The 12602-nt window shown below is 33.4% G+C and overlaps 1 protein-coding gene and 1 pseudogene across 1 annotated transcript; one reads left to right on the forward strand and one right to left on the reverse strand.

Annotated features, from left to right (window-relative positions):
* The first annotated feature begins 1569 nt into the window (after positions 1-1569).
* On the forward strand, positions 1570-5285 carry LOC107773378 (bidirectional sugar transporter SWEET2a-like). The gene is made up of 6 exons (XM_075229868.1): positions 1570-1706; positions 3085-3121; positions 3236-3452; positions 3853-4011; positions 4100-4219; positions 4678-5285. The coding sequence occupies exons 1-6, from the start codon at positions 1631-1633 to the stop codon at positions 4786-4788; spliced, it is 720 nt and encodes a 239-aa protein (XP_075085969.1). The 5' UTR covers positions 1570-1630; the 3' UTR covers positions 4789-5285.
* Positions 5286-5373: 88 nt separating this feature from the next.
* LOC107764787 (eukaryotic translation initiation factor 4E-1-like) lies at positions 5374-9409 on the reverse strand (annotated as a pseudogene).
* Between the last annotated feature and the right edge of the window lie 3193 nt (positions 9410-12602).

Here is a 12602-nt window from a genome sequence, read left to right on the forward strand (position 1 = left end):
GGCACTTATTGGGTACCGCGGTAGTGTAATTATACTACGCTTCTGCACATCTTTTTGTACAGATCCAGGTACTTCCTATCAGACCAGATATCAGTGAGCTAGCCGTACGCGGAGATTTCAAGGTATATCTGCTAGCATCCGCAGACCTCGGAGTTCCCATCTATCCTTATTATGTTGTTTGATACATAAAGACACTTATTATTTCTCTTAGAAGCTTGTAACTTATTTCTACCGGATTTTGAGAGTTGTAACTATTTTGAATTGCGGTTTTTATTTATTTCATATGTTGAGATTTGAGTTTCAGTTTTAGATTCCATTATTTTGCATAATTGATAGGTTTACCTAGTTTTAGAGATTATGTGCCATCACAACATCCTACGGAGAGAATTTGGGGTCGTGACATATTTATGCTATGAAGGCTTTATCGAAAAAATACGAAAATTCAAAAAAAAATGAAAAACCCAAGAAAAAACGAGATTGAAAAAACCGACTTTGTTGGTTTGGTTTAGTTTGGCTTATAAATTTAAGAACCCGGCACCATTAGTTTAATTTGATAATTGAAAAATCCGAACCAACCCGACCTATGTACACCCCTATTTATACCTTATATCTCAAGTTCACAATTTGGTTTTTAAATTAGTAAGGTGAAGTCAATTAGTGAACAAGAGAAGATAGAAGACCTAGCTACTTATACCTGTAGAACTGTAATAAGTAGGCAAGTGGCAGATTCAGAAATATAATAACATACGAAGAGATTCTAAAACATACTAGAATATCACACTTAGAATTTGAATCTGTAATTTAAAGTAATTTATAAACCTCTTTACCACTATATCGGAATCTTATTTTATAGTAAGGGAATTTAATAATTTATATCAACCAAAGAAAATTAATCATATTTACAATATAATTTTCGGCGGAAGAAATTCAATTAACTCTCTTACCGACACTTAGCTCCGCCCCTTAAACCACGTCTAGTGTCCACTATGAGATGTCCTAAAGTTATTTTCCTGTGGTTTTAATTTATGTGAAGGAATTTAACTTATCAGTCCTTACCATTTTTCTTTTTCCTTTGTTATAACATGTTTGGCCAATCTAATCGAAAATCAAAAGTGCTACTAATTTTTTTTAAATGATTATTTTAGAGAATTGAAGTGTTCAGTCAAGTTTTCCGGGGAAAAAAGTAGTAGAAGCTATTTTCTCATAAACTTAAAAGATAATTTTTTTTCGTAAGCGCTTTTGAAATTTTGGCCAAGCAAAGTACTTGACAAAAAGCAATTTAGTTTGTTTTTTGAAAGCTTGGACAAACAAGCTATTTAGTTCTTTATTTCAAAGATATATTTTAATCTGGAAATTTTAAATTGTAAGTGTTTCGTTCTAACTTTAAATATATATTCTTGTAAACAAAGAAATGTCATATAAAAAGAATGTAAATAATATGATGGGTCCCACTAATGGTTGACAACTGTTGATTTACATAATTTGGTTGTACTTCCATATAATATAAACTATATATATATATATATATATATATATATATACAAGCTTCCACGCTTATCCAATAGAGAAAGAAAAATAGTACTATAAGTTTGCTTATGTGATATGTGAATTTTGAACTGATTGAACAAAAATGGAAATGTCAATATCTGCAGCAAATGGTTTCTTCTCAACTTATTCAATTTGCAGTAATGCAGCTGGGATTGCAGGTACCAGCCTTTTCTTTTATTCTATCGGGCTTTCTTTAGTGATCGGAATTACTGGCCCGATTAATTTAGATTCGTGCTGCATAAGTTCATATATGAGAAAGCATAATTGTATCAGGAATTTCTTCATTTTGAAGGCTCAACCCTTCGGAGGTCACGGGTAACTGACCCTTTGAAGAGTAGTCTTGGCGTAATCGGTAAAGTTGCTGTCATGTGACTGAGAGGTCACGGGTTCGAGCCGTGCAAATAGCCTCTAACAGAAATGTAGGGTAAAATTGCGTACAATAAATCCGTGTGGTCCGACCCTTCCCCAGACTCCGAGCATAGCCGGAGCTTAGTGCACCGGGCTATGAAACAAACAAAAGAAGGCTCGAACTCGAGATCGCGGATCAGTGTAACGAAGAACTAGTTTTATTCCACGAAACTTTGCTGGGGAACAATATTTGGATGTACATCAAGTCAAGTCCCAACAATTTTAACTTACTTCTTCTTGTGTTGACTTTTTCTCAATTGGAATATATATTTTTCTTTATGCATCTGGTATTCGTAATCGCTAGCCAGATTAATTTGAATTCACGTTGTGGAAGCGGTGACGAAGCCAATATATATATATGTATGTATAAAAATAATTTTTACATATATATACAGTATAATTTTTCATATAACATATTATAATTTTTCGATGAACGCCACTGTGTGGAAGGTCCACTTAAGGGGAAGTACTATAAGGTTTTCTTCATTCAGATGACTCGAACTCGTGATCTTTGGTGATCTCAAGTAATGGAGACTCATCTCATTCATTCCACCTCACTCTCTCAACTGCAATATATACATATGAGAGTTCTCTGTTTGCTTATAGTTTTCGAAATTTTTTATTTTGGAATATCATCAGAGAATATCTGTTGAAACCTCATTAGTTTTCCTGTTTTGATAGGATTGGTTATTATGGAAGTTAGTGTCATTCCTTTATTTCCTTCCTTTTTTGTGTGTGCAAGTATTAAAAGTAATACGGTAATAATGGTAACTGGCCTGCTATAATATGTTAAACTACTACAGTTTTTTTTTATTTGCATTGCTAGTTTGTATGACTTAAATTCTTTATACATAAGAGGAAAAGATAAGAAGAAAATTGATGTACACTCCATTTTTTTTGGATGCTATAGTGAAGTGTTGTTATAGAGGACATATATTATAATATAACATAAAAGATCGGTTCCGAGAAAAAATTGACTTTTATAATAAACGGTTGTTACATAAAAATATTTTTATAAAGAGGTCTGACTGTACAAGCTTATTATGATTTTGCTTTGAGATATCAATACTTCTTCAATTGCCTTCCAATCTTGCTAGTGACAAAATGTTTGGTTTATGCATATTGCAGGGAACCTTTTTGCATTTATTTTATTTGTGTCACCAATGTAAGTATTTTAAATCTTTAAAAAAAAATTGTACATTAATATATCGATTCGTATATACATGTGTGTGTGTGCGTGCGCGCATTTAAACTGATGTTTTCCGCTCCTTTATTTCAGACCAACATTCAAAAGGATCGTCGGAAGCAAGTCAACAGAACAGTTTTCTGGGCTACCTTATATTTACGCGCTCTTGAATTGCTTCATATGTCTCTGGTATGGAACACCAATTGTATCTCCTGGTATTATATTGGTTTTCACAGTCAATTCTGTTGGAGCAGTATTCCAGTTCGTTTATATAATTATCTTCATCATATTTGCAGAGAGGGAAAAAAAGGTCAGATCTTTTACCTCCCGCTAAATTGTATGACCATCTCATCTAAAAATTTAAGCTGTTAGAGAACACACTTTCATTTACTTAAGTATGTCTTTAATATGCACCTTTACATGCAAGCATAACCAAATTCTATTAGATGAACTTCGTTTGCTCTGATACCATCTTGAATTGTGTGACTGTCTTATCTAAAAATTTATGTTCTTTAAAGAAATACACTTTTGTTCTATGTTGCTAAGACTCTTAAAAATGGCGTCGGGTGAGCGTTGGATCCTTCAAAAGTAGTACATTTTTGAAGGATCTGACACGAATACCGCAGCATTTTCGGAGAGTACGAGGAACATAGCTAATACGACAACTTGCTAATACGAGACGATGCTTTAATGTTACATGTTCAATGCAGTTGAAGATGTTGGGGTTGTTGCTCGGTGTTTTTGCTGTATTTGCTGCTGTAGTTTCCATCAGCATCTGTCTATTTGAACCTCCGAGCCGACAAACTTTTGTTGGATATTTATCTGTCATTTCTCTCATTTCCATGTTTGCTTCTCCACTATTCATTATTGTAAGTTGATCAAGAAGAGCAATTGCCTAATTAAGATATATTTCATTGATGTCAGTTGATGAGTCTAATATTAGATATTCTTTTACAGAATTTGGTGATCAGGACAAAGAGTGTTGAGTACATGCCATTTTACCTCTCTCTTGCAACTTTTCTTATGAGCCTTTCTTTCTTTGCTTATGGAATGTTTAAGCAAGATCCATTTATCTCTGTAAGTAACTTGATATACTTTCTCTATGCAGTCTTTTCCTTATATATATGCTCTGTAATTTCTGTTTCCCTTTTAATAATTGTGTTTAAGTCCTAAAAGCTGACTGTATAAAGAAATTTACAGGATCAGCTCATTTAAAAGATAATTGCAAGTAATTCGTTTTAATCGCGTTGACTGGCAACCGAGAATAAGTGGTAGATAACCTGTTATAACGGGGTAACAGTCAAGTTGTCTCTGTGTGACCTATAGGTCACGGGTTCGAGCCGTGGAATCAGCCAATGATGCCAGGGTAGGCTGCCTACATCACACCCTCTTGGGGTGCGATCCTTTCCCGGACCCTGCGTGAATGCAGGATGCTTTGTGCACCGGCCTGCCTGTACCCTCCTCGAGTTCTTGCTTTATCATTGATTGCTATCATTTTGTGTGTTTAGAATAACATTTTGAGGTGTATGAATCAGGTCCCAAATGGAATAGGAGGAATTCTTGGGGTCATACAGTTGGTCTTGTACTGGAGGTATAGCAGACCCCATGAGGAGCCAACAAGGCCTCTCCTAGAGTCCTATGCATGATAAAATACACCGGAAAGTGGTAAATACTTACTCGCATTCGGTGTTTATGCGAAACTTATATAGAAGACACATGTCTTACATTCATAGGTTTGGTATAAACACCACGCTTGGCTAATTTTTTCGCGTCGAGAAGCCATCCAAAAATTGCTTCTTTTATATTCTCATTCTTTTCTTGTGTAACAATCATAAGTTGATGTCCCATTTGCGATTTGTATACCAAAGTGGTGTGATTTGTTATGTGCTCAACTTTTTTATTGAGTGCAGCTATTGTTTGACGAAAAAATTCCAAGTTCTGAGCAAATTTAAAGGAACACTTAGCATGAACCGACAAATTAGAGAGAATCATGTCGAAGTAACTTGGCAAAATGCAATTCTTCAATATGGGACCTCGCAAAAAGAACGTGTCTTTTAATCTAATTTTATCTCTTATTCATGAAGAAAGCAAGTGTTGTACTCATTACAACAGCAGCAACTCGGTGCACAAAGCATCCTGCTTTCAAGCAAGTCATAATAATTTAGAAAACGCTGGTAACCACTTTTATTTCAACCATAATATAAAAAATGGAGAAAAAAGAAAAACGAAAAAGGTCAAGTTAGAATTTATTCTTTAAAAAGAAAAAAGAGGAATCTCACATGAAGAACATGCCAATCACGAAGGCATTAATTCAAAACAAAACAAATTTCTTCGATTAAAAGTACAGACACTTAATACAAGAGTTACTCAAACTGGCAGCTTATCAAATGGCAGACAATTTTACAAACAAAGCTAGTGCCTGTAAACTTACCAGTACAGATTTTGCTTCTTGCATTCCCCCATTTGTAGCAAGAAAACTATACTGTATAGCGATACTTGGCACCTCTGCCGAGCCTCTTTGCGTCGTCCTGAATAGGAAGATGATTCTTTATGAGTCTTGAAAAATTTTGAGAAACTGATTTCAAGGCATACCATAATTAAGAAGTCATACATGAACGATGAAGCCAATCGAGTCGCTGTAATCTAGAAACTCCTTCCACTGCTTCACAATGCTAACCTGCAAAGAGAAGTTACAATGATATAAAAGCAAAGCTAACAATAAGTTTATCTAATCATAAAAACAAGTACGTAACAAACTAAGAGGTGAAGAACATGCGTTATTCCACTGCATTTGACGACACATGCCTTCGTGTTTACTTTAAACTTGTCAAAATTGTTAAAAAAACTAAGAGGGGAAGACCACGCATTATTCCATGTCAGCAATTCGTGTTCAATTGACACATATCTGACGACATAAACTGTTCATAGATATGATCCCAAGTTAAGGTGTCTAAATGAAAAACTCATGCCAAGTTTTGGGCGCCATCTATGTATTTTGCCCAAGAATATTACACAGAATCCAACAACCCCAGTAGACAGAGAAAAGCAGATACTTCAGTATAAGTGCCTGCTACTTCGTAAGCAAAAACCACAATATATACCCGGAATCTCCAAGGGTAGATATACTACTATTGAAGACCATTTATAAAGTTACAACTATTCGAATTTAGCCACTTAATACTAGACTTTTGTCTGAGGCAGGGTTCGAGCCCGTGATGTGCGACTATCCCAGTCAACCAAATCCTTGGGGGGCTATTCGAATTTAAATTGTTGCTGAACACATACACTCCCCCCCCCCCCCGATGCATCTTCAAATGTTCTCTCTCTCACACACATACCACAACAATAACCAAAAATATGTCTCCATAATTTTGATACATAGATAGAGATACATTGTCTTATGACATTAATGTTAAATGGCATCACAAGATGGGAATAGATGATATACAACAACAACAACAACAAACCCGGTATATTCCCACAAGTGGAGTCTGGGGAGGGTAGTGCGTACGCAGACCTTACTCCTACCTAGTGAAGGTAGAGAGGTTGTTTCCAATAGACCCTCAACTTAGAAAGAGTGAGAAGAAGAAGAAGGGTAAGAAGACGAGGGGGGAAGAAGAAGAAGAAGAAAAAGATGGGAATAGATGATATATAAATGAAAAAACATCACACTACATCCACTCAGTTAACGAAAATAATGAACTTGGTCGTTGACGCTAATAATTAAAAAGTTACATAAATAGGTTATTTCATTTGTAACAGGCAAATTACTTGAGCTGCTTCATTTGCAGCATTCTTGGTCCGCAAAGCTATTTTGGTACAGACTAAAAAAGAAAGTGCATCACATAAATTGAAATAAACGGAGTAATATAAGTAGGTTCTTGGTAACAAGCAAATTACCTGAGCTGTTTCATCTGCAGCATTCTTGGTCCATAAAGCTATTTTTCCCCCTTATGTCGGATGCTAACTACTGCTCCACAAATTTCATCTCCATGATCGAATTGATGTCCAATCATTGCCAGCAGCTACAATAATCCCAAAGAAAATAAGAGTTGAAATAATATCGAAGGGGAAAATAACTTTAGGAGAGTGCGCCCTAACATTAAGAACTGGATTAAAATGTCGTCAGCATACCGTGTATAGCCAGCTGGTATCAGATTTACCCTTCCAAAAGCTCATTGTCCACTTCCCTCCATTTGCACATATAGGATCTTCCCATTTTGGCTCAATTTTATGCTTAAAACAATAAAGGCCTGCTCCGGCAACTAACTTGCTTGGGTGTTGGAAATTATCGTAAGCACTGTTTGCAGAATTTGAGCGACATGGTTCAAGGATTCATCAAAAGCCAACAGGACAATAGCATTTGAAAACATCTAATCCATGATGCAGAATACCAAAATAGGCATGCCATAGTTCAAGTTGTACGATAACTCAAGTGCGTTGAGAAATTAACTGCCATTTTCTTTTAGTTAAATAGTTATTGCATTATCCTGCTTAGGCCGAGGGTCTATCGAAAACAGTTTATCTACCTTCACAAGGTAGGGGTAAGGACTAAGGTCTATATAAACACTACCCTCCTCATACCCCACTTGTGGAATTTCAATGGATCTGTTGTTGTTGTTGTTGTTATTGTATTATCCTGCTTAGGAGAGAAACTAAGACCAACGCATTATCCACTACCTTATTAGCTCAAGATGGTATTTGCAATATATCCTTAGTTGCTAATATGGGCATTTGACAAACATGAATAGGGTTCTTAAATTTGAAGCAAAAGAAAAAATCGGACGATATAACCAAATTCAAAGTCATTCCTACACATGATGGTGCAAGGAAGATTTTAACAAGGCTAACTCTTCTTTACTAGAACTTCTTCTTTACGCTCAATTTCCATCAATTTGCACTTTTCCTCCTTTAGACAAGATGTTTTTGGCAAATGACAGTGGCATTTGAGCCAGCTTGCACAAACTTCGACTATTTCAGTGGTACCTGCACAAGTAACTCTGCCGCAAAGGCATAGGCAGATAGAAAGAAGCTACCTAATATTTTTTACTTGTTTTTTTTTTTTGCATTCGCTGGGGTTTGAACCTGAAACCTTATGACTCTTCTCCCATTTCATTTACTACACAAGATTAATTTATCTATCTATCTCTTTCCATCACCAAAGAGCATATATCTATTCATTGAAGGTCAAATGTACTTATTTCAATGCACAAACCAAAATTAAAATTGGTAAATAACTGAGCGACCGAATTCCAATGATTTATAACTAAAGAACACAACTAACTAGAAAAGTATGAAAACTAAGTTAACTACAGTTCCAAACAAGTTAGGGTTGGCTATATAAATCCTCACTATTCACGTCCAGCGGTCTGCGGCAAGCACTGACTTTTAGGAGGCGGCAACTAAAGAGGTAGCGAGACTAAGCGCAATTTCAAGAAGAGTTGGACCTCCATTTAGGGCGAGACAAAATGGGCGGGAAGGGGCGATATGGTGTGCGGGCCGATTGGTAAGACGAAGACTACTTCACTTATTATTTTATTATTAGATGCTTATCCCACAATGAAATGGGATGGAATAGAAAGAACCGAAGCGCTAGAAAATCATCTTATGACAATAACAACAACAACCCAATATAATCTCACTAGTGGGGTGTGTGAGTTTAGTGTGTACTAAGACCTTACTCCTGCCCTGGGATAGAGAGTATGTTTCCGATAGACCATCGGCTCTCTCCTTCAAAGAAATCCTCATACCCTCGGCTCTCTCCTTCAAAGAAATCCCCATACCCTCGGCTCTCTCCTTCCAAGAAATCACCACTTTGCTCTTTGGGTGACTCAAAATAATGTCCTCTTGGTTGAAAGTGTGGTGTTATCGCCACTAGAGCAACTCACACTTGTCGTGAAAATATCTTACGATAGTATTATACAAAACAAAAAATAACTCAAACAACAACGAGAAATATGAAATACTCAAATACGTACCCCCAAAAATCTTCGACAGTGGAAAAAGTGTAAACATCGCGAAGGGAGCTGCCCCAAGCAGCTTGTCTAGATTTAGCCATAGGATTATCAAACCAAAAAGTCCAAGAATTCTCTAACGGGTGCTTAGCTTTGATTTCTTTGCTCAAATGCGACACCGTATCGTCTGATTCCCCCACGATTTCTCCTTCTTCAGGTCCATCGTCGGCTACTTCTACTTCATCTACCCGCAATTTCTCAGATTCCTCTGCCATTTTCGCTTCCCCTGCCATTTTGGTGTTATGTACTTTGCTTTTTTGGGAAATGGGTATTTAAATAGTTTTTCCGTTCTAAGATAACTTTTTCTTACTTGAGAGTTGAGAGTTGAGACAACCAAACTAGTCCCTTAAGTTTCTTCTTCTTCTTTTTTCAGCCCTTAAGTTTGGACTATAACTTTAAATAAACTTTATCCGAGATAGGGAATTTATCTATATCTATATTATTATAAAAGTATGAATAAAATGTTAGATTATAAAAATAATATTTTAATACTAAGCATAATAACTCACAATAAAAGGACATAATTGAAATTCTAGACATTAACATTGTAATCCTATTAGTTTTATGACATAATACTACACGTTAGGAATCCTACATGATTACCTTTAGGAATCATATTAGTATAATTATTTTCGGGCATATATATTAGCCTTGTAATCCTATTACTTTTAGGATATACTTCTTAAAAAATTCATATTACCAATTTAATTTGAAAACATGTTATGTTGTCCAAATCCATTTAGAAACAGGAGATCATATATTATTATAAAAGTACGAATATAATATTGATAGACTAAAATATTAAACAGAAGAACTCATAGGGAAAGGACATAACTATATTAACTTATTTTTTTTGGACTACAATAACTTCTATGTTAATTTTTTTAATATTTAAGATTTTAAAATTAATTCAATCTTGTCTATTGAATTCTTATTAAAAATATGTAGGAAATTTTAATAAAATTAATTTCATAAGAATCCTCCATATTGGTAATACATTACCACTTTATAATATTCAATACCAAAAACAGTAATGCTAAACAGACTATATAAAGCGTTAAAATTGTGAAAAAATCCCCACGATAATATATTATTATATTATATTTGAACTGCTTTCCTACTCAAATAATTTTTTTTACTATTAATTTTTCGTGTAATGTAGAAAAATATACCAATTTATTAATGAACAACTAAGAAATATTTTAAGAATATAAATGTGTGAGAAAAGAAAGAAATATGTTGGTAAGATCCAACACACTAATGATTTTGCAAACATAAAGATCTAAAAGTGGAATGTCTTCGATCGTTTTACTCTTTAAAAATAAAATTTATGGAGAATAAAATTATAATCATTGTTAAATATTCAAACATGAGATGAACTAATATAAAGAATCTAAATCAATAGAAAATAAATTATATTTTATGCTAAAATCAAATAATTAAATCTTTCAATTAATTATTTAGCAAGAGAATCCAATTAAATTATTTTTAAAATTCATCATATGAGTAAAATTATTTTTCAAATTGAAAAAACAAATATATTAAGAATGACATACAAGTATTTGAGGAAGCACAATCAAAACTAAATCCTGAACAAGAATAAGTTTTTAAGACTATATTATTAAAAAAATCGACTCTGGTATAGCGGGATTATCCTTTGTAGATGCCTCCGGTGGAATCGAAATAATGTTCTTATGTTATGCATTACTTGCAAATGTCATATCAAGAGGCATGATATTGTTAGTAATAAGAACAAGTGGTGTACCAACAACGATTTTATTTAAGGTCATACAACTCACTTTAGATTTATTATATCTCTTCAAACAACTGAAATAACCATCACAAATATATCAAATCAGATCAATAGTACTAAATTTATAAGGAAAATAAAAGTGATAATATGGGATGAAGTGCTTTTGGCTAAGCATCAGACGATCGAAACAATCGCCCAGAGTTTAAGAGATATATTGGATATCGATGAACCGTTTGGTAGAAAAGTAATAGTTTGGGAGGTGATTTCTGTCAAGTACGATCAGTAGTTCCAAAAATGACCAAAGCAGAAACTGTAAAGCTAGCTTGCCAAAATTATACTTATGACCTCAAATGAAAAATATTCAAATGACAAAAAATGTAAAAGTAAGAAAAGATCCAACATTCAGTGACTTTTTGCTTCGTGTCGGAAACGAAGAAGAGCATTCAATAAAAGATGATTTGGCTCTTCTAGAACACTTGGTTATCAACCATAATGGTAATAATAATGCATTTAATAAGGAAAATATTTTCATCATTAGATTAAAACACAATTTGTGCAAATTACACGATAAAAATTAAAGAGCTATCTTAGCTAGCATAAATGAATATGTTGATCAACTAAATAAAAGGTTGATTGCTAAGTTTTATAGTAAAAATAAAATATTTTTCAGTTTTGACTCAACAAAAGATGATACCAACAATAACTACCAAGAAGAATACTTAAATACCTTAATACCAATTGGCCTTTCACCGTACATGTTTGTTGTCAAGTTCATTATTTTGTACGTGTGTTAAATTCACAATATATATATATATATATATATATATATATATATATATATATATATATATATATATATATATATATATATATATATATATAATAAACTAAGTTAAAATTGATCTTCCATTGCATATAGGTTTATGCTCATCATGCTACTGAAAACTTAGATCCGATGAATAGCTTATGTAATAGTACACATATGGTATATAGAAGTTTATACAATAACGTCACACATGCGGAACTTATGATACTGGTCAATTTGCTTCTAAGTATGTGTTTATCCCCAAATTCAACTTTCGTCTTCCGAAACTAAAGAATATTCTTTTAAATTTGTGTGAAAATAATTTTCAGTATGTTTCTGTTTTGTAGCTATAATAAATAAAGTATAAGGATAAACATCCTAAATATTGAACTATATTTACCACAATAGTATCCAAAGCATTAAAAGGAAATATATACAAAAACACATTATCTATAAAGAAGTGTTCGGTAAGATATCATCACATTAGATACCTTTAAACTATCAATACTTAATTATCTACTTAATATGACTAAAATTGATCATTTATTTAATTAAATTTTATTATTTTTTCATATAAATAAATATTTAAACCATCATGTGTTGTTTATTAACGTGCAATGCACATTTATAGATACTAGTATATCTATATATCTATACTATATTAAAAATACGAAAGCCCTTAATTAAATGTCGTTCGCTTTTTTTACTTTGATGACCCAAAATATCATCTTTAAATTTAATAATTAATTTTGAGTTCTAAAACCTCGAAATATACTATTTATTATTCCTCAACTTCCGTGCGCAGTCCGTAAAATTTTTTGGAAAGTTTTTATGTGAAAAATGGATTAAAATATGAATTAGAGCTTTAAAACTCAACTGAGTTGACTT

This window comes from Nicotiana tabacum, chromosome 14 (genome assembly GCF_000715075.1).
Source record: "Nicotiana tabacum cultivar K326 chromosome 14, ASM71507v2, whole genome shotgun sequence".
NCBI lineage: Eukaryota > Viridiplantae > Streptophyta > Magnoliopsida > Solanales > Solanaceae > Nicotiana > Nicotiana tabacum.

Bases quoted from the DNA above. Each gene is read 5' to 3' on its own strand.
- LOC107773378 (XM_075229868.1), top strand. From the start codon at position 1,631: ATGGAAATGTCAATATCTGCAGCAAATGGTTTCTTCTCAACTTATTCA. The intron at 3,453-3,852 runs GTCAGATCTTTT...TGTTCAATGCAG, and splicing joins TTGCAGAGAGGGAAAAAAAG to TTGAAGATGTTGGGGTTGTT. The intron at 4,220-4,677 runs GTAAGTAACTTG...TGTATGAATCAG, and splicing joins AGCAAGATCCATTTATCTCT to GTCCCAAATGGAATAGGAGG.